Source organism: Hyaena hyaena, unplaced genomic scaffold (assembly GCF_003009895.1).
Source record: "Hyaena hyaena isolate Hyena2069 unplaced genomic scaffold, ASM300989v1 scaffold_115, whole genome shotgun sequence".
Classification (NCBI taxonomy): domain Eukaryota; kingdom Metazoa; phylum Chordata; class Mammalia; order Carnivora; family Hyaenidae; genus Hyaena; species Hyaena hyaena.
Window position 1 is genome coordinate 675,532 of NW_024080747.1, and position 23,345 is coordinate 698,876.

The following is a 23,345-nucleotide window of genomic DNA, read 5'->3' on the forward strand; positions in this document are numbered from 1 at the left end:
GGAACAAATATATTGTGTTATGGCAGAAATGTCTGTACGCGCTATGAACATAGTCTCCAGCAGAACTCAGAATATGGTCATTAGTTTTTCTTCCCTATGCTATCTTTTTTATCACTTATGAAAATAGCATTTATTCCCACTTAGTTTTATCTAATTACATAGAAAGACGTGATACTAAATGTTAACCCATCACCATCAAGTCATTTGGAATCATGAGGTTTTTTAAGATTAGCTTTATGTTATTGAAGAAATAACATTTGGAGGCTTCTGCTCTTCTCTGTGGCTAGTTATGTTGCATTATCATTGGTAGTTTGCCTATAGAATTCTTAGTTGTAAAGAATATTTCCTAGGATTTTAAAGTCCTGCTGTACAGTTTTTCTAGCTTTTGTTGTTGCTACGAAGCACTATGAAAAGCTAAAAAGCTTACAGCATCCTTTTTTGGCCCAGTTCTGAAATTTCCTAAGAATGTCCCTTGATGAGGATCTCTTTTTCTTCCATTGTGCTGGTCATGTGGTAATAGTTTTTCAGTCTGGAAATTCATGTCCTTCATTCCTTGGCAGCTTTAAAAAAATTATTTGAGGTGACATGTGGCTCACTTGGTTGAATGTGATGACTCTTGTTCTTGGCTCAGGTCATATTCTCATGGTTTGTAAGATTGAGCCCCACGTGGGGCTCTGCGCTAACAATGCGGAGCCTGCTTGGGATTCTCTCTCTCTCAAAATAAAGACATAAAGTTAAAACATTCTTTTATTCATGATTTTCTCCTATTTTATTACTTTCTGAGACTCTTGTGATTCAGATGTTGGATTTCTTAAATTGGGTCTTTTTCTCATTTAAAACTTTTTTTCCTCTACTAGATGTTCTCTGTTTTACCTTCCAGTGTTTGCTGTCCTGTTTTGAATTTCTGAAAGCTGCTTTTTACTCTCTGGATGTTTCCTGTAGTATCCTGATGTTGTTTAAATTTCGTGGATGCAGTACTTTCTCTTACCTTTTCAGAAGTCTTTTTTTCCTTCATAGTTCCTGTTTGCTCCAAGTTAATTTCTTTTTCTATTTATTTAAGTCTTTTGTGTCTGTCATTGCAGGAAATGGAAACCACTAGATGTTTTAAGCAGAAAAGAAACCGATATGGGATGCAGGTGTTTAGAAAAAATTATTAAAAGGGTTAGAGACATGGAATGATGCCTAGAACACTGTAGATTTTGGCAGCTTATATGTCTGAGGCCACCACTGAAGCCACTGAATTGAAAGAAAAACAGTGTATAGCTACAGTTCAGCACCAGGAAGCTGCCACTCCTGTGGCAAACACCTGCCTCATGACACCTAGCAAACTGGAGAGTGGACATTGGGACACTGGAAAAATTTAAGAAAAATGCCACATACCAGTGTGTCTCTTTTAAATATAAGCGCAAACATTTCTGACAAAATACTAGCAAACCACACCTACCAACATGTAAAAGGACTATATACTATCTCCATGTGGATTTTTTTACTTTTTTTTTCCAAGTAGGCTCCATGCCCAGCCTGGAACCCAATGCAGGCAAGGCTTGAACTCCCAACCCTGCGATCAAGACCTGAGCTGCTGCTTAATCAGCTGAGCCCCCCAGGTGCTCTGACCTTGTGGGTTTTGTCTTGGGAATGCAAGGTTGGTTCGGTCTATGAAAGTCAGTAGTGTAATAAACGATATTAATAGAATCGGGCAAAAACCCTTTCAATAGATGCATAAGAAACATTTGACAAAGTGCATTACTCTTTCATGATAAAGATACTCAAATGAAGAATAAAAGGGAGCTACTTGCCCTGATGAAGAATATCTATAAAAAATATTTGGCTATTATACTTTATGGTGAAGACTGGCTGCTTTCTTCTTAAAATCAGAAACAAGCCCAGGATGCCCACTCTCCCTACTTGTTAGCATTCAGCAGTGGTACTGGGGGTTCTAGCCAGGGCAGTTAGGCAAGAAAAAGAAGTAAAAGGCATTCACAGTAGGAAAGAAGTGGTAAAACTGTTTCTATTTGCAGGTGCCATGCTTTCATAGGAAATCCTAAGGAATTTAATTAAAAAAACAAAAAACAAACAAAAAAACAAACCCAAAAGCAAAACTCTTGAGAACTAATAAGCTCAGCAAAGTTTACGGCATGGGAGCAATATACAGAGAAGTCAAGTATATTTCTGTATGTTAGCAATGAAGAATGAACAATCTAAAAATAAAGGTAAGAAAACTCCATTTTCAATAGCATCGAGAGAATAAAATACGTAGGAATAAATTGAAAGACTTGACACTGAAAGCTTTAAATTAAAGAAGACCTAAATAAATGGAAAGATATCCCATGTTTATGGGTTAAAAGATGTTGAGGTGGCATTTCTCTTCAAACTGACCTGCAGATTCATTGCAATCTCTATCAAAACCACAGCTGCCTTTTTGCAGACGTTGACAAGTTAAGCTTAAAATTCATACAGAAATGTGTGGTACCCAGAATAGCCAAAACAATCTTGGCAAAAAACAAAATTGGAGGACTCAGTTCCTGATGTTAAAATTTACTTCCAAGTCCATAATGTGTGTGTTATTGACATAAGGACAGGAAAGCTTCAGGTTTTAATGACTGGTTGTCAGCAGGAAGATTGCCGCAAAGACAAAGAAGGAGGTCCCACGGTACTTCCTTCTTCCATATTGCTTTTGGTGCATTAGAAGACCTCGTTTTCCTCCAAAATCCTACCTACTAGAGATTCTGGAAAATATAGTTTTTACCTTTGCAGTTTCGGAAAGCACAGCTAGAAGGATGGAATGGATGTTTGGTGAATTAATCCATGTGAGAGTTTTTCTCGGATGTCTGATGACTGTTGTATGTCCCTTTATATTCAGAAGTGATTGTCAGGAGCTGATGGAAAGCTGTGTGCGTGAGTGGAGCTTCTTGACCAAGCTTCACTGTGGGTGATATGGCAGGATCATGCCGCTGGGAATACCCACTGTCAGTGTTTTCAAGTCTTTCTTGGGCTTTGCTGCCCAGCCTGCTATGAGCTGAGGAGAGGGCCTCTCAGCATCTGTAGAGTCCACTGGGTTCCCCTGCTCTCCGTGCGGTGCTGCTGCCTTCAGGTATGTGGTGTAACTGCCAGGTCTAGGATCCTGCCCCGCGCTCCTCAGAGAGGAAGCCTTTCATCTTTTGCCACAGTGGATGAGGGTCCATTGGCCCAGGAGCATGGTGTGCAGTAGTTGTCTGCTTTGCTTCTGAATAGATTTGCAACTAGTTCTACTTTGGAGTTAACCAGCTGGTTCTACTTCACAGTTACCAAGGTATCTCTTGTGATCAAAGTATCTGCAGTATAAAGTAGATTACTTCTCACGTGTCCCTGTGTCTGGCTTAGGATTCAGCACTCCTGTTTTGAAGATGATGGCTCATTTTCACTCATCCATCCATGTTCAGCTTCCAAAATTTTGTCATTTCCTCTTTGTTTTTGTCATGGTAAATTTGTGCCTTTGCTTGTTTTAGTTGGGTTCTGGAGTCTTGTTCAATGTGGCATTTTTACCCTGAAGTTGTATCATGTACTCTTGGAGCACTGTGTATCGAGAAGGTTGCTGACAAATTTGATGTGTTGATTAAGACAATTCTAGATGATTGATCGATTCCCTTATGAGAGTGGAATCTCTTTGTGGACAGGGTTAGTGTCTGACGTTGTTTCCTGTTGTGTTAGTATATTTTTCTAGTGCTCACTAGGCACTCCTAAGATAATTATTGGCTTAACGATTACCATTTTTGTAGGAAGCTATTTTCCTGGAAGATTAAGTTGTATGAAACCCATAGAGGAGCAGTAAAATAATCATACTAGTAATTTCTAACTTGGTATTCTGATTTAATTTCCTTCAAAGTATTGGTTACCTCTGCCATATATAAATGTGTTTATTGTGTACCTCTACCCACCTGAAAGTACCTTCCATAAGAGCAGGGACTTATTATATTTTGTTCACTGCTGGTTTCTAAGCCCTCTGATCAATGGTCAGGCACACAGTTAAAATTAGTGGTTGTTTTAATTTTTCCTTAATAAGTCATTTTTATTAGGATTTAAGCTCTAAGTGTACACTATAAGCAAGCACAGAAGTAACTATGTGAATGTCTTTTGTTTGAAGAAATAGATGTGTGGTTCAGTTTGAGTCTTATTTGGTATTTTTCCTAATTATGATGTAATTTCAATTAGGGTTTGCCTGACTCTGATTGGATTATTGCTAATTTGTTGATTGGTCAGCTTATTGAATAAATAGCAGAATTTACTCCCAAGAAAAATGATCAATTTCAGCTTTTGAATTTATACAGAAGCATCTTAGTCCTTTTACTTGTGCCAGAGGAGACCCTTGTTAATGGAAATTGTGATCATATGACTTTCTAGAGATTTTGTGTATTACATTTAGCTTAATCGGAGAGAAATTCATTTATTTTCCTCAGTAAAAATATTGTAGATTCCATTCCTTTTTCCCTTGTAAGGGAAGATACTTTGGGGACAGAATTGAAGCTGGTGAATGACTGTCAGAGCAAATGCTTATTTAATATGCATTTTGAGTCCATTGTTATTTGAAACAGATTAGTTTTAAGACAGAAGGTTTGTGTTTGGACATGTTAATAATCCTTACCTTAAATTCAAAGTGAAGTTTATTTTTTCTCTAAAAGCTTAGACCATGGCTAGATAGCGAAGGGCATGTTGGTTTTGAGCTCTAGATGTGAAGAGCCTCAGAAGCTGCATTGATAGTCACTTAAATAATTGCTCTAGTGTGGAGTGGTGTCCAGCTGCCACCAGACAGCTGTTCAGAAGATTCTTCCGGTGTCTTCCAGCACAGGGCTCAAACAGTGGCCGTACTTGGCCTGGCTGTCCATGTAGAGTAGGTCTTGTCTGGGGGATTTAAAAATCTTTGTTTTGTGGTAATGTTAGAAATCACAGTTTTGTATAGAATGGTTTCTGTGAGGTTATCTGGCTGTAGGTGAAGAACTAAATGGCTTTTCTGTTTCACCCCCTGTAATTTATTTGTTTTTCTAAATAATCATGGTTCTTCGAAGTGAAATGTTAGTCCTGAGTGCTGAGTTAAGAAAAGGCTTGTCACTTGGCATGGATTTCTTGTGTTCATTTTTCATTTTCCTTTACTATCTCATTTCCATCTAGGGTATTACAGTGTGTGCATTAGGGAAAAATTTCAATCTGTGTTTGTTGTGTCTATTCTTTAAAAAAATTTTCTTTTTAATATTTCTTTTTATTTTTGTGAGAAAGACAGAATGCAGGCAGAGATGGGCAGAGAGAGGGGGAGACAGAATCTAAAGCAGGTTCCAGGCTCTGAGCAGTCAACACAGAGCCTGATGCAGGGCTGAACCCATGAACCGTGAGGTCGTGACCTGAGCCGAAGTCAGACCCTTAACTGACTGAGCCACCCAGGTGCCCTGAGGGTCTATTCTTCTATAAGGTGAACCTGACAATCCATAAGGGCTTCTCACAGTTAGTAAGACGTGATCTAAGCTACCAGAGAGTTGCATAGTATTTTGCTGTAGAATATTATGTGTGGATTTAAAAACTGACATGAGAGTGGTCTGTTTTTGGTTTCCTTAAGCTATTCTTTTGCCTGACATGTTAAAGCAGTAATAAAAAAAACCCCACATTATTGTATTTCTTTTTTTTTTTTTTTTATTTAGAAGCATGAATATTCCTGGTCTAGTTTTTTCCTTTTCAAATTTATAGCTTTTAAAATTCTATGTTCTTAAGTCTCTCAGTATTAGAACTTGGATGAATTTTTCCATAAGAACCACATTTCCAACTAATTTTAGCCGGCACTTATTGAACACAAATTTTTTCCTTTGTCCATGCTTGGATATATGCAATATAATAATCTTTGGTGAATTTCATGGAAATGACACTTAATCTCCAGAAACTTTATTTATTTACTTCCTTTCTTACATACATACAGAAACTACCTTTACCTCCCTTTCTAGGTATGTAATTATTAGACCAACTGGGAGACCATTTATAATTTAATTCTCTTATTTTTAATTGCCTAATGTAACTCTTTGTACCCATATATACTCTGTATACGAAAATCAAAGAACAAGGCCAAAAGTGCTTTCTTGAGAAAATACATTGAAAATCATGGCACTTGTAAGAGAAGGAAACCAAACACAAGCAAAGCATGTGCTTGATTCCTGTCCTGAAAATGAACACAGGTTCTTTGTCACACATCCATTGTAGGTGATAGAGAGAAGCTGAGCTCTAGGGTGGGGTGTTTGACTGGCTGGGTCAGTAGAACATGTGACTTAATCTCTGGGTCTTGAGTTCAAGCACCACGTGGAGCTTTCTTAAAATTTAAAAAACCAACCAACCAAACAAACAAAGAAGTTGAGCTTCAAGCCTTTTTTTTGTAGTTGTGCTACTGGCCAAGCCAGAGACTTTATTCAGCTGAGCATTTGTGATATAGACTGACTTGTGTGACCAACAAGATGTTAACAGAAGGGCAGTAATTTGCCATTATCTAATTAAACCGTTCTGTGATGAGTTTCACATTATGTTCCAAGTATGTGTCCCTCTCAGTTTACTTCTTGATTTCTGTTTTACACTAGTTCTTTGTTCCTGTTTTAGTGGTCAATTTAATTTTCAAGGGTTACAATTATACTAATTCCGTTTCAGATAGTTACTGTCATATGCTTACTAGGTCTTCAGTGACTTTCTGTGTGTTCTGTGTATGTAGTATGACTATCTGAAATACACTCTACATGTATTACCTAGTAATGATGTATTTCCCCTAAGAACTACCTTGAACATTCATTTTCTAGTGATTCTGTAATCGAGTGCATTTTATTTTTTATTTAAATTTTATTTATTTATTTTGAGAAAGAGCGTGAGCTTGAACCAGCGAAGGGGAGAGAAAGAATCCCAAGTGGTTCTGTGTTGTCAGCGCAGAGCCCTCTGTGGGGTTCAGACTCACTAACCATGAGATCATGACCTGAGGCGAAATCAAGAGTTGGATGCTTGACCAACTGAGCCACCCAGGCGTACCTCGAGTGCATTTTTGAATCTACCGTTTCTTTATTATATATAGGTGGAGGTTGTTGGAGTTGGGTCCACTTAGACACAATGAAGGATACTTGAGTAGGAGCCCGGACTCATCCAAATGGAAAGGGTAGTGCAGACATCGAAGCAGAATTCAGGCACTGAATTCCAGAGCCAGTAAGTAGTTCAGTGCAGAAGCTAGGGTTGAAATTATGATCCTAAGACAAGTCAAGGTCAAAAAGAGGTGGTAGGCTGAAAAACCAAGATGATGAAAGCAGTGAAGTACAGTGGTGTTGCTGGTTTTAGAAGGTGATCAGGAGTAATTCAGAAAGTGCCAAGTAAGTAGTTGCATTTAGTTAGTCAAATAGACTCTGGGAGATTTTAGAGTTGGGTCCCAAAAGTTAACGGTACTAGGTTCTTCTGGGAAAGTATATCCATGCTGTATCATTGAATATGTCTGTTACTCTTGAATCACTAGTATAGAATGTTAACAGGAACGTAAGTGTATCCTTTCAAACTGATTATTTAATGGTCATTTTATTTGATTAGACTCCGTTACTTGTTCTGACTGGTGAAATTCAGGTTTTCTTGAAATGAAAGCTTTTGTTTTATTCATATTATTTTTTATTAGGGGAGGCAACTTTTTTTAAAGTTCATTTTACTGATTTTGAGAGAGAGTGAACTAGCAAGGTAGGAACAGAGAGAGCAAGCAGGTGCAAGCGGGCTCTGCACCGTCAACTCACAGCCCAACATGGGGCTTGATCTTAGGAACCAGGAGATCATGACCTGAGCTGAAATAAAGAGTTGGATGCTTAACTGACTGAGGCACCCAGGCGCCCCTGAGGGAGGCAGTTCTTAATTAGAATGGAGTGTCAACTACATTTTATTAAAGTTTTCTGGGCTGCATTTGGAGTTTCGGTTGATCTGTAAGCATCGTCTTTAAGGGGGTATATTTTCTGGCTTATATATTTAGCCGTGTGTGTATTTCTAGTGTTAGATTCACATGCTGAATATAAATGAAAACACAGGAAAGTCTCCTTATCTGGAAGTGGATAATAACTTAGGGTAGGGCAGCAATGATGAACAAGTCCAGTTAGGAAGTATTGTCAAAGAGGGGTGCTTGAGTGGTTCATTCGATGAAGTGTTCAGCGTCAGCTCAGGTCATGATCTCACAGTTCGTGGGTTCGAGCCCTGTGTCGGGCTCTGTGCTGACAGCTTAGAGTCTGGAGCCTTCTTTGGATAGTGTGTCTCCGTATCTCTCTGCCCCTCCCCTGCTCACACTGTCTTTCTCTCTAAAAATAAACATTTAAAAAAAAATCTATATCTATCTATCTGTCTATCTATCATCAAAGAAAAATGCCCACCATCCCCTAAAGTGATAGTATCTGGTAACTTTGGACTCCTGCCTCAGTTGCTCTTTGTTCCAGGGTAGTGTCAGATGCTACTCTGTGCTTAGGTGGTGGCTACAGTCACGTAATGTGTTGTGTATGCTTTAGGATGTCAGTTCTTTAGGTTTCTGTAATTTGACCAAGTGCTGACAATTAGATCAAGACTTCTTGTGTCCTATGTCATGAGTGAAAAATAATAATGCAGTTAGAAAACTGTCACAAGATTATGTACTTTCTGCATGGCCCTCATGTGTCCTTGGTATTGGCAGCTCATGTGGCATGTAAAACTCATTGATTCGTAGCTTATTAGATGGAGACTTGCATGTGATCATAGTTTTTTATGATACATCGAACCTAGGAAATTGGCAAAGTGATACACAGGGCCTCTGGCAATGTGAATTGTAGAGATTATAGAATTATCACTGTTATTTTTCTTCTAGGAAAAAACATGGTATTTTATGTAGCATGAAAAAGCAGAGTGGTTTTTTTTCTCGGGAGGGTATGGGGGAATTTCTTTTAAGGATTAGCAAAATAGTCATTATTTACAGGTTGTCTGTGTAGAACTTAGAGGACAGTAAATCATGGGCCTTGCCCTGAAAGAGTTCTCAGTCTGTTGAGGTAGCTGCGTACATCCGCAAGGACGGGTTTGTATGGAAAGTATAATGTAAATAGGTGCTAGGTGCGGTATTTAACTCAATTCCTTTTCCTTCTTGAACCACGGCACATAAAGCTTTTATTTGCAATTTTAAGCACATTTTCACCTTCTGACTTCTATCTGCCTAATTTGTTTACTGTTGTGAAAAAGCTTTAAGACAGAATTTGTAATGGAATAATGTATATTTTTACAGGTTGACAGTGATATAAGCAGCTGAGAACTAGATACCAGGTGTCAGCTGGTACCATTGGGTGGCTCAGTGACCACACGTCAGTATATCCTCCTCTCATCCCCGTACGCCACCACTCTTTGGTCTGCTTTGGTCTTGATTGTTGAAGAAACTGCTGTATTCTAGTCATATACTAGGTGCACCATCTTAATTTGGCTTCTTGTATTTCCTGTACTCTACAAGATGCTACACAGTTCTCTCAATTGCACTGTAACATTCTGAATTTGGAAATATACATGTTTCATTATCCATTAAATCAGTGAAATCGATAGAACATACAGTAGCCTGTAAAATGGGTGTGATTCTTACCTTTTTTTAAAACATTTTTTTTTAATGCTTTATTTTTTTTTGAGAGAGAGTGAGACAGAGTGACTGAGCAGGGGATGGTCAGAGAAAGAGGGAGACACAGAATCCTAAGACAGGCTCCAGGCTCTGAGCTGTCAGCACAGAGCCCAACTCAGGGCATGAATCCACAAACCTTGAGATCATGACCTGAGCCGAAGTCAGATGCTCTACTGAGCCACTCACGCGCCCTGGGTGTGATTTTTAAAGTTTAGTATCCTTACTGGTAGGCCTCTTTGGTGTCTGAGAAGCACAGGTTCACTTTCCTGCCAAGAGGTACCACATTTGGAAGCACTACATTATGATCTGAGGTTTAAATAATAGATGGTAGTAGGTAGTGTACTAGAATTTTTTTTGCAATTGTTAAGTAAGCCAGTAGTTTTTGTGAATATTGTGTAATGTATAAAATATGATTTTGTTTTAAATCATGTTTTATGTCGTGTTTCTGTCCAGCTCTGCTCATTTATGTAATGGGACAGAACTATTCCTCACGAGCATTGATTCTGCTGTAATGATCTCTCCCTTTAGAACCCAGACCTTGTATGAACTAGGCATTTATGTTTTAAATTCATGATTGTATGGGATTGCTTTTTTTTAACAACTAAGTTTTCCCCCTCCTGAACGAGATGCCAGTGAAAGGATGCCATCTTGTGGTTTGTTAAAAATACAGGACTTAAGAAAAAAAATTACTGGGATAGGACTGCTGAGATTATATATATATTTTTATATATATAGTTATTCTATGATACCAGAATGAGTAAGAGATGAATACTTGGGACAGTGTTTTAAAAATTTTATTTGAGTAGTAAAAGATTACTTTAAAAATTCCTGTTAACTAAGGATTCCTCTTCTAGACCATTCTCAAGCATCAGTTGTAAAAATGCTGGTCTGCAATAACAGTTTTTAATAAGAATTGTTACTACCAGTTTTGATCTTGAGGCTTTCCCAGTGCCACCAAGTAATAATCATTGTTTGTGAATGAAAAAAATACTATCCTTAGGGGCGCCTGGGTGGCTTAGTCGGTTAAGCGTCCGACTTTCGCTTAGGTCATGATCTCGCGGTTCGTGGGTTCTAGCCCCGCGTCAGGCTCTGTGCTGACTGCCAGCTCAGAGCCTGGAGCCTGTTTCAGTCTGTGACTCCCTCTCTCTCTGACCCTCCCCTGCTCACGCTGTCTCTCTCTCTGTCTCCTAGGAAAAAAATAAAAGAAAAACAACACTCTTTCTGTGTTGCACTCTTATTTCTTCCCTGCTCTGGCAGTTCCTTCTGTATCTTTTATTTTAATATTTCACTATTATTGTTGTCTTATTATTTGATCCAAGCTTATATTGTGAGCATACTCCTTAGGTCATTTTATATACTCGAAGGCTTCAAATATTATCAATAAGGAAATGACTTCCAACTTTATATCTCTAACTTATTTTAATGTNAGTCTGTGACTCCCTCTCTCTCTGACCCTCCCCTGCTCACGCTGTCTCTCTCTCTCTCTCTCCCCGCTAGAAATAAATTTAAAAAAAAAAGAAAGAAAAAAATACTATCCTTTAAAATATAATTATTTGACAAAATCTATCCAAAGGAAATTTAATTCTATAATATAGAACTGCATTTAATGAAAAGTGATGTAATTTAGAAGACAAAGAAACCTCAATTCAAGAAGACAAAGAAACCTCATTTCAAACTTCCATTTTGGCGGGTTAGTAGTATAAACTGAAACCGTTATTTCCTCAAGATACTAGGGAAGCTCTTATTTGTAAGTTAGGGAAATCTTCAAATCACCTCTTATTTAAGAAATTTAAAGTGTTTGCAAGCCTGACACCAGTTAGTTTTTATGTAATATTAAGGGAGTTTTGTATAAAACAAAACAGAAACAGACTCAGATACAGAGAACTAATACAGTTACCAGAGGGGTGGGGGTGGGGTCAAATAGATGAAGGGGGGATTAAGGGGTACAAACTTCAGTTATAAGTAAGTCATGGGGATGTGTAAGTACAGTATAGGGAATATGCTCAATAATATTATAATGACTTTGGTGACAGATGATAACTGCATGTATCATGATAATAAGCCTTTTATAAATGCATATAAATGTCAAATTGCTGTATTGTGCACCGGAAACTTATATATTGTATATCAACTATACTTCAAATAAAAGTAAATTAAAAGGAGATTTCTATATGATACATCATCAAGTCATAAATTGCTTTTTAAAATAACTTTATTTTCATTTATTTAATCTCCTTGTATATATCTTGATTTATATGTCCTGTACATCTTGGATTTAATATTAATATAATTTATTTACTTTAACATTTTATTCTCTCTCATTTTTGAGAGACAGAGTGTGAGTGGGGGACGGGCAGAGAGAGAGACATACAGAATTTGAAGCAGGCTCCAGGCCCTGAGCTGTCAGCACAGAGACTGATGTGGGACTCGAACACACAAACCATGAGATCATGACCTGAGCTGAAGTCAGCTGCTTAACCGACTTAACCACCCAGGTGTACCATATTGTAATTTAAAATAATACTTTTTTATTTCTTCAAAAACCTCTTCTCTTACTGAAATATGTAGTGCCTCTTTATAGAACAAGAAGGGCATATGTTCTTACTCAGAGACAGCCGGGATTCTGGAACATTGGCCCTATGGACTTCTTTTTTGACCTAGAATCATTAGTAATGGAAGAGAAGGCATTGAAGCAGAATGTTATCCACCAGCACTGTAGCTACAATGCTCCTGAATTGCTCCTCTAATTTTAGTAGATTATGGCAGCCGTTATTTAAACTGCATCTTCTTTTGTTTGCCCTTCAGCAAGGAGGGAGAAGGCTTCAAGTCAGGGGTATAATTTGGTTATCTCGTACCTTTAAATATCTTACAGTTATGCTAAGAAGGAATCGGATCTTAATGGAGCCCAGATCAAGCTTCGAGAATATGAAGCAGCACTGAATTCTAAAGATGCAGCTCTGGCCACTGCACTTGGTGACAAAAAAAGTTTAGAGGCAGATTTGGAGGATCTGAAGGATCAGATTGCCCAGGTAAGGCAGACTCTGCTTTTGATCCGTATTGGGAGATTAATTGCCCCATCTGACTGAGTTGATTGATTGAGTTTTGAATTAAATTTGAAAATATTTTTTGTTTTTAAAATTTATTATTTTATTTGTGGCTTACCTGAAGAATAGTCTTGAGGCAGCTAACATGCAAAGTATCTTCACCTTTCAGTCATTGTATCTGGGCGGGTGGGTGGTGGGTCATGCAGATTTTCCTGCAGTTCTTCTTCCTTTTTGTTGGGCTTATGCTCATTCTTGCTCTCAAAATCTATTTCATTATTGCACCAAACTGTAAGGATCAGAAAAGAAAAACTCCTACCACTGCTCTACACGCAGGAAAAAAAATGAAAGTGATGGTTAAAATCATAGGTAGGTGTTTGTCTATTACTTGTTGCCAGTGACAGGCTCTGAGAGGTGTTTTGGCGTGGTATTCTGGGTGGGACCGGCAGTTGAATACTCAGTTCTATGATAAGGCTTCTAATACAAGACTCTCATACACCGATAAAAGAATTAGAAGATAAAGGTAAAAAAAGATATGGAAGTTTTAATACTTGATTTGATTCAGTCCATAGGTATCTGTTCATTACTAAATAATTGCTGCATGATTTTCATCAATTTTTTTTTTTTTTTTTTTAATATTAGTTGGAAGCCTCCTTAGCTGCTGCCAAAAAACAGTTAGCAGATGAAACTTTACTTAAAGTGGATTTAGAGAATCGCTGTCAGAGCCTTACTGAGGACCTGGAGTTTCGTAAAAACATGTATGAGGAGGTAACTATACAGTTTTATTTTGTAAGAAATGAAGGGATCCCAAAAGCTTTGTTCTAATTATATGTATATAAAATGGGGAAGTTTTATAGATGAATTATTCAAGGTACTGCAGCTAGAAGGTTTTACATAAGAACTCAAGCTCTTAAGATAAACAGATAGGATTTCACTTTATCTGATTTATAAAGGCTTGGTCATAGCAGTTAATAACCTGTTCACGCATTTGTATTAGTTATCTGTTGTTCCCTAATATATTACTCTAAAATTGACCAACTTTAAACCACACATGTTTATGATCTCACAGTTTCTGAAGGTCAGGAATCAGAGATCCGCTTAACTGCATTGTTACTTTTCTGAGTCTCTCATGAAGCTGAGGTCAGGCTTTCGTCCTGGACCCGAGGAACCACCTCTGAGCTCATGCACAGGTTGTTGGCATGAAGAGTCCCTTCATCTAGGGCTCCTTCATGGGGCTGCTCATGATGAGGGGGAAAGAGAGAACACCACACAGAAGCCTCGTTATCTTCTGTAACCTTTCTAATCCCACAGAGTGAGTACCATCACTCTCTGTCACCACCCCCCCCCCCCAGCCGCCAACCCTGATTCACTGTGGGATTCTGCAAGGGTGTGACCCTCAGGAGGCAGCAATCACGGCCATCTGGAAGGCAGGCTGCCCACAGCCCTTACAGTTACATATGTATATTTTAAAATGTCATTTACAAGCCTTAACTTCTGTGGGTCAAGCCTTGGTGGGTGAAGGTGGCACCTGTTACCAAAAAACAAGTAATAAAATTGAAGAACGGGGAATATATGTATATTTCCTCAAAATTGAAGAGGATTGGAATTAACCCAGGGCATAGAGAACCTGTAGTTAAATAAATACTTCATGATTTTAGAGGTAATATAATTTTGAAAACTGTAATGATGATTTAAAAAATGGGGAATTACTGTAGAACTTAAAATCTTTTGTTGTTAATTGGAGAAAAAATAAAATAGAAATTTGACTGTTTTTGTAACTACATGCTATTAAAACATGGGTATGGGGGCAAAGTGCACTCATTGGGCAAAGAGACTTTGGACAACACTTGAATCATTTATTTCAAAATGAAATGCCAATACTTGCTATTGTTTCTTAGAAGAGTGGGGACGATGAGAGTAGAATGTTATGTGTAGTTCCTTGTATAGATTGTAGCGAATGCTTTCATTCAATTGTTAAGCACAGCTTTGCTTTATAAGTGGAGATATTTTTATATTAAGTTGACTTACATTTTTGTTTTGTTTTGGTAAAATTGCCCATGACGTATCATTACTTAGTTTTTATGCTGTGTGTTGATCCCTGCATCTTTAAATGAGGAATAGGGTATTTCTTTTCCATTGCAAGTCATGGGTTCTATGTAAAATAATAAATGAAAAATGGCACCAACAAGAAGTAATATTTTGGGAGTTGCCTAGCATCTTTGAATATTTTGGGTTTTGCCTTTTATGAGAATGAACTTAAAATACTCATTTTTTAAACATAGAGCATATAATACTATTCAATAAGTATACTTAAGTTCCTTATTATGAACATTTACGGATTAGGAGGTGAGAAGGAGGAAGATGAAAAACAGGAAGAGGAGGAAAGGAGGTAGACAAAGAGCAAAATCAGTATGTGCTTTGTATTTGTTGAGCTAATAACCCTTCTAATTGCATGTTTTCATGATTTAAGTGTCATCGTCAAATATATGTCAGCCCTTTGAGGTTAATAGCAGAACTGGAATTTGAACCCTGGTTTTTGGGTTCTGTCAAGCGCATTTTCCTCTGCAATGAACAGTTAGAAGAAAGAAGAAGAAATGCTTAGGGAACTGCATGCAGGCATAGGACCCAGAAACGAACGTCAGTGGGTTATATCCCCCTCTTGTGGCCTCTTTCATTACTGCCATTAAAGACAGCTGTTGTATTTTCAGCATTAGAGGCTGGAATGGAAATTTTATTCTGGGATTTGTGTTCCTAGCCATCCTACTTTTGGATACTTCTTTACAACATAAAGTGAAGGATTATGTTCGCTATTTCTGATCTTTAATAGTGAATGATCATATATACTTCAGAGAGTAAAGTAATATTGTTAATAAGATTTCTTTTTTTTATTTAATATTTATTTCTTTTTGAGAGAGAGCAAGTATATGAGCAGGGAGGGGCAGAGAGAGAGGGAGAGAGAGAGAGAGAGAATCCAGAGAGAGAGAGAGAGAGAGAGAGAGAGAGAATCCCAAGCAGACTCTTCACTGACAGTGCAGATGCGGGGCTGGAACTCACAAACCGTGAGATTGTGACCTGAGTCAGGCGCTTCACTGACTGAGCCATCCAGGCGCCCCATTGTTAATACAGCTTCATATCAGTTGATATTGATGCCTTCACACCAGCTGTTAAAGTGAGTCACATAAATTAGCTTGCTGTGCCTATTGCATCTTAGTATGTTTAAGAAGATAGTTTTATCATATACATACATCTTGTAGGTAAAGTTGTCCTGATTGGCAAGTTTAACTTTTCATGTGGATTGTTTCTAGAGATGTCCTTAGGATCATCATTACATCAGTTTAGAAAAACAGTTGGTATTCAGTGTACATAGTTAACCCATGATCGTGTGGTACTTTTGTGAGTCTTCAGGCCATTCCTGGTCTTCAGAGAAGTACGTAGCTGTGCCACTGAAAAGAAACACACAATTCTTAGGGTTATCATTTCTGGCATTAGTCCCATCTCAAAAGTCTCATTTGAAAACAAAGGCAAAAAAATAGGTCTTTTCACATGCCCGTTCTAGGGGAGACAAAGGGAGGTTAGTGTGTAACACTTCAGATGGCCCCGATGTCACTTGGACTGGTACTAGTGCAGCCATGATAGGTAACTTGGTTTCCTGTCATTTTCCCCCACAGGAGATTAATGAGACCAGAAGGAAGCATGAAACTCGCTTGGTGGAGGTGGATTCTGGACGTCAGATTGAGTATGAGTACAAGCTGGCTCAGGCCCTTCATGAGATGCGAGAACAACATGATGCCCAAGTGAAGCTCTACAAGGAGGAGCTGGAGCAGACCTACCACGCCAAAGTAAGCCGTCTTGTGTGAGGCTGGGCCTGAGCCCTGGGAACGCTCGCTTCAGGCACACCAAGCAGCATGACTCGATGATGGCCTTGTTCTGGGTTTCCTCAACGAGTTCCCCTAGTCTTTATGAATATCGAAAATGAACTTAAAAAAATTTTGTTTAAATGTTTATTCATTTTTGAGAGATAGAAGCAGTGCATGAGTCGGGGAGGGGCAGAGAGAGTAAGACAGACTCCGGAGAAGGCTTTGGGCTCTGAGCTGTCAGCCCAGAGCCTGATGCAGGGCTTGAACTCATGGACCACGAGATCGTGACCCGAGCCGAAGTTGGCCACTTAACTCACTGAGCCACCCAGTTGCCCCAAAAATGTCATTTTTAGAAAACAGTTTTCTGTAAAGTAAATGATACTAGAAATTATTCAAAGGAAGTAGGTTATTTTACCCTTATCAGAGGTAAGGGTTTATCTTTTTGTCTGATCACTTGTGTCATGCCTTCATAGTTAAACCCAAGCCTTCTGAAAATACTTCCCTCCCCATGGCAAGTACTAATCATGCTGTCCCACACGTGCATTTAACAGCAAGTGCGGGTCAGACCGCACTTCGTTCTGACTTCCATGGCATCATTGTACGTAGGGTGCGACCCCCACAACTCAAGCTTTTTTGAACGGAGGCCAAATGGAAAGTTTGATATTTCTTCCTCTGCTGCTGTTACTCATCTAAAAATACTGTAGAAACTTTCCACTTGTGTTAGCAGATCATGCAAAAATTTTTAACGCCAGTGAGTAGAGGCTTTCCTCATAAATGATTTATCCCAGTGTGTGAAATGTACATGATTTGATTAAGAAGAATTAGTGGAAGGCTTAGAAAAATTAAGGTCATTGAGGTATTGAATCTAATTTCTGTTGAATGACCTCAAACCGTTGATGTTGCTTTTAATTCATTTTATGAAGTAGTAACTGGCTAGTGAAAGGGAGGGATCTTTGAAACCTCACATTGGATCATCTAACACTCAGTGCTAGGCATTGTGCTGGGTGATGTAGGAGCTAAAGTGTAGTGTAGGATCAGTCCGTCACATACACTGTGTCCCCAGAGGGAGCCAACAAACTGATGACAGCCAGAAAAATGTGTCTGAGACACATGCAGAACTGAGTATTACAGGCCTTTGGAGAAATAGGATGTTTCTGTTTAAGGCACTATATTTTGCTTTTGAATTCTACCTGGGGAAATAATCTATAAAGTAGTGCTTTTGGCTTTATCTTTTTTTTTTTTTTTTTTTTTTTTTTTAAGTTTATTTATTTCGAGAGAGATAATCCCAAGCAGGCCCCTCACTGTCAGCTTGGAGCCCGATGCGGGGCTGGAACTCAGGGACCGTGAGGTCATGACCTGAGCTGAAATCAAGAGTTGGACAGTTAACAGACTGAGCCTCGCAGGCATCCCTGGCTTTATCTTCTGTAATTAGATTTTGTGGGTTAGAGATATGTGATGTTTATTTTCCTACAGACATCACCCACAATTAAGTTGCTACTACTCAGTCTCCTTATTAGCAGTATTATCTGACACATTAGAGATACTCAGGTGAAATATTTAAGTAATAAGCTTTTGGTAAAGAACCTCATGTATATTACTAGCATTGTTAAGCTCATGTGTTGGGAATTGAACCTAAAGTCAGTAAAAAGACTTTTAAGAAAATTCATACCACGTCAGCAAACTTCGTGATGCTTTTCCTGTTTCATCAACCAGTTACCAACAGGGCTTAGGTTTGTACTGAAATGCCTTGAGATGAATCATACTTCCTCATTTGTTTGTTCTAAGTCACTAGATAAGGCTGACTCTGGTTTTTTCTTCTTTTAGCTGGAGAATGCCAGACTGTCCTCAGAGATGAATACTTCTACTGTCAACAGTGCCAGGGAAGAGCTGATGGAAAGTCGTATGAGAATCGAGAGCCTTTCATCTCAGCTTTCCAATCTACAGAAAGAGGTTAGTAAGAATCTTCGTCCAAGAATAATGTAAGCTGCACTTGAAAGCCACCTTGACCACTGTCATCCACCTGCTTTGCTCAGTCTGATGTCACTGTGCAGAGAGCATTGTAGTTTTCTACACTCTCGTGTCATGGGGCTTTCCTGATTTGTTCATTTTTCATTGCATAAACGTCCCCTGGGGGGGAGTGTTATTCCTAAATTAATAGATTATCCAGGAAGGAAGTGACATGCAGGTTTATTTCTAGGGCTTACCCCTTGGACCCAGGTTTTTGAACCATCTAGCTAGCAGCCTCACTCTTTTTCATCACATTTGGAAACCATAATAAGAAAAACATGCAAAAATTCTTTGTGAGTGGTAAATGCTTTGTGATTTTGGACAGATTTTCTCAGTGTTTGAACTGCATAATAATTAGGGTCATGGGGCACAGCATTAACTGCATATTAAGAATCTAGCAACTGATTCATTCATGAGTACACCTAAGTGCCAAATGATTACATTGCTGGTTGTGTTGACCAAGTGCCTCCCAGTCCGTGATGGGGCCCTGAAGGTGCAGCTCCAGAGGCGAGGACCCTGCTTGAAACTGGTCTCATTGTAAGGGTGGTGTTGATGAGGACACAAAGTACATAAGTGCAGAATGCTTCGATTATCTACTGTTCACCTTAATTATTTGGGAAGTAACTTCAGCTTCCATTTTCCTTCAGGGAGGAAATTGTTTTAAATTTTCCCCATGAGAATAAACTTTATTCTTGATTAAGATTTCCTTCCTTTTTTTATCTTATCATCTTATCTTGTCTTGTCTTATCTTGTCATTTTTAGCAAAATGTTTTTCTGGTTATGAAACTGAAGACTTTTATTGCAGGAATTTAGAAAACAAGGTAAACAGTTACATAAGATGGGGTAACGTACAAAAAAAATAAGAAACTTTTACATTGCCTCTTGTGTGTACTCTATTATTTGTAACATAATTTAAAAAATTATTTTAGACCTATTTTGTCCTGGTAGTTGTTTGAAGTTCTCATGTAGCAGTAGAGCTGGAAGGGTCTTTGAGTTCACTGAGGTGAGTTTAATTAGTTGCCCAGAGGCTGCAAGTTGATAGATGGATTTTTCTCCTAGTTCCCAGCTTTTCCCTTTACCCCTCACACTCTTCAAAGATTATCTTTTTTCCCAATATACCATCTTAAGAGCTACGTTTCCAAAAAAATAGGGCTTTGTGTTCTTACTGTAAGTTGACATTTACTATTTTTCTCCATTGAATAAGTCATTCTCTAGTTATCCCCTTTCCCTGAATTTCACATGTCCCCGCACTCTTTTTTTTTTTTTTTTTTTTTTTGGTGGCTGCATATTTCACTTGATTATGCTGTGTATAGATAGTTTACAGACGGAGACATAGACTTGCCTGTTAAATAGTGATAGGCTGTGAACTTGGTAGCCACGTTTCCTGACTCAGGCTCAGGTCTATTTCCCTGTTGGCTTCTTAGTTATTCCTGTCCTTGCCAGTTTTTTGGTTGACTTCTGGTTAATGGTTTTTAAAGAGTGTTCGGCAGGGCCCTGGGGGTTTCCAGGACCTAACTCCTTATGAAATAGGAGAGATGTACCTCCTTCAGCCAGAATAGTCTTAAATTTCTCTGTCTTTGAGGAGCTGCAGGGGGCGGGATGTCCTTCCTCTGTTCATTACTGGTGTCAGATTTTATAATAGGTAATATATCCTGAGGAATATCTTCATTAGTTCATAAACTTTGGCCTCTTAGGACGATAAGCAAAAAACCACCCCTCCCAGTATTTCCCACTGTGTATCTTCATAGCATTTATTGGGCCATACCTGTTTCCTCATGCTGCCTCTTAGGCCATACAGTTTCCTTTTGGTTACTTGACTCATGCTACTGAGGTACTTCTTAAACTTTATTTAAAATTGACACAGCCTTGAGGCACCTGGCTGACTCAGGCGGAAGAGCATGAGACTCTTGATCTCAGGGTTGGAAGTTTGAGCCCCATGTTGGGTGTAGAGATTGCTTAAACATAAAAAAAAATAATACTAAAAAAATAAAACTCATGTAGCCTTTAAAATGTTGACCTTAAGAAAATATTTTTGAATAATGGTATGGTAGTAGCATGTTTTGAAAGTAGGAATTTCTTTTATTTCTGTGTAGATTTGTGAGTGGCCGAATTAATTGGTTGATTAATTGGTTGTCTGGCTTGCAGAAGACTCTCCGTTAGCACTTTGAAAGCACCTCTAAGTTTTGTTTTCCTAACACTCAGACTCTGAAAACTTGTATTGTAGCTAGACCACAATAAACTAGTACACTTATGTTACAGGCTATAAAAAACCAAGACCAGCAGAAGTCAGCTATAAAGTATTTTAGAGTGAGAGGTGGGATCATACAGGTAGATAACCTAGTTTGACTTCTTCATTTTTCAAATGTGGATACTGGTTTAGTGAAGTTAGTTACAGCTTGCCCAGAGTTTCAAAGGTACTTAATGGCAGACTTGAGAACAGTTTAGGTCTGTCTCTCATGTTATATTCTTTGTATTTGCCTACAATGACAGGTGTTGTGCAGCTATTTAAAATACCATTTATTTCTAGGGGTGCATGGGTGGCTCAGTTGGTTGAGTATCCAGCTCTGGAGTTTGTTCACGTCATGATCCTGGGGTTGTGAGATCGAACTCTGCATTAGGCTCCACACTGAGCTAGGAGTGACCTTGAGTTTCTCTGTTTCTCTGTCGCTCTCTCTCTCCCTCTGTCTCTCTCCTCCATGTATGCTCTCTTTCTCTCTAAATTAAAAGAAAAAAACCAAACAACTTATTTCTAAATGATTCAGAGTAACTTTAAAACTTCTATACCTAGATTTTGTTTTTTCCCCCCATTTGCAGAGCTCTATAACATCAGAGGCAGACAAATAGAGGCATTTTTGGGTTTACAAATCTGGGCTCAGAGGTTACCTCTGAATCTTGGGTACTTCCTGGCTTTCATCAACTCCCCTTTAATGTTTGTTTATTTTGCAAGAGAGTGAGAGTGAGGGGGTAGCTACATTTATTAAGTGGGATTCTCTAGTAAAGATTTGTCTCTTCTTTTTAAAATTTATTTATATTTTATTCATTCATTTCATTTATTTATATTAGTGTGGACTCATGGATATTTATTTTCCGGGGCAGTGGAGGGGAAGAGATAGAGTCCCAAGCAGGCTCTTCGCTGTCAGTACAGAGCCTAACATGGGGTTTAAACCCAGAAACCCTGAGATAATGACCTGACCCCAAACAAAGAATTGGACGCTTAACCAGTTGAGCCTCACAGGCGCCCCTGCAAATGCAGGTTAAATGCAAGTTCTCGAGACAGGGATTATGTTTAGTGTCACTCTGAAGATGAATGCCTGCTTCTGATATGGAGTGTCAGATGCTACTCTGGGTTTCAATTAATTGATTGCTAATTTTTTAAATAACCTTTTTATTTTGGCCTAATTCTAGATTTACAGAAAAGTTAGAAAGATAGTACAGGCTGTTCCCCTGTTTCCCCTCAACCAGTTTCCCCCCATTGTAAGCATATCATCATGGTATATTTGTCTAAATGAAAGCACTACTATTGGTACATGACTACTAACTAGAGTCTAGATTATTTGGATTTTGCCACGTTTTCTATTGCAGTTGTTTTTCTTTTCCAGCGTACTACTGTCTCCTTAGTCTCATCAGGCCTGGGACACATTCTCAGGCTTTCCTTGTTTTTTATGACCTTGTGAGTCTTGAGAAGAACTGGCCACTTACCCTGTATGCTGTCCCCCCATCTGGGTCTGTGTGGTGTTTTTCTCATGGTTAGACTGGGGTTGTGGGTTTTAAGTGCCCTTCTTGTCACATCATATCAGGGATCACATGACATTCACATGACATCATTGGTGATATTAACCTTCATCACTGGTTAAGGTAGTGTTTGCCAGGTTTCTCCACTGTCAAATTACCATTTTTCTCTTTTCATACTCTGTTCTTGGAAAGCAACCCACTAAGTCCAGTCCCCTCTTGAGGGTTAAAGGACAGGAAGTAAGCTCTACATCCTGAAGGGGTAGCTACATTTATTAAGTGGGATTCTCTAGTAAAGATTTGTGTCTTCTTTTTAAAATTTATTTATATTTTATTCATTTCATTTATTTATATTAGTGTGGACTCATGGATATTTATTTTCTGTTTCGGGTTATAATGCAGTTCTATATTCCTTTATTGGCTTAGGTAGTCACAGCTTTGGCCATTAGGAGTTCTGTCAGATTGCCTATAGTGTCCCCCCTTTTTAAGCATTTCTTTCCTTTCTAGTACTGTAAGATACTCCAGGCGAATCTTGTATTTTCCTTGCTCCTGCCCTAGAATCAGACATTTCTCCAGGGAACCTTGGTTCTTCTTACTGGAGAATGGTATATAGAGATGAAGATTTGGACACTGTCTCACTGGTTCTGGTTCTGCTCCAGAATCCCTGTGTCACTGGGTTTCTAGGCCTCCTGTGGATGCAGCTAACATACGCATGTATGCCAGGCCGAGTTTACACACGTTCTATACTGGTATTTCCGATATCTTGTATTTATATCAAACACAACCCAAGTTCATATAGATGTTTCTGACTAACCCTGTACCATAGGGTTCATTTTAACTTTTCTTTTTGAGAGTAGAAAACCTGGTTTCTCCCATCCTGTTTACTTATTTGTTCACCCCGAGTATAGATGTAAATAACTTAGGCTTGTGAGAAATACGTAAACCAACTAAAGGTAGTGTTTCTACACAGTGTAGATCCCCTTTTGATTTTTAGACTTCCAGGGTTAACTTTTGCATGGTATATGCCCTTTGTATCCTGCTCTGTTGCAGCTACTTGTGATTCCAAGGATGTGAACTATCTATCAG

The 23,345-nt window shown here is 38.6% G+C and overlaps 1 protein-coding gene across 1 annotated transcript in view; it reads left to right on the top strand.

Annotated features, from left to right (window-relative positions):
• Nucleotides 1–23,345, top strand: part of LMNB1 (lamin B1) — a 55,957-nt gene that overhangs the window by 14,915 nt on the left and 17,697 nt on the right. Inside the window, exons 2-5 of the mRNA XM_039236695.1 lie at nt 12,498–12,654; nt 13,309–13,434; nt 16,335–16,505; nt 18,348–18,473. Coding sequence (XP_039092626.1) covers nt 12,498–12,654; nt 13,309–13,434; nt 16,335–16,505; nt 18,348–18,473 — 580 coding nt within the window. The remainder of the gene's footprint in view (nt 1–12,497; nt 12,655–13,308; nt 13,435–16,334; nt 16,506–18,347; nt 18,474–23,345) is intronic.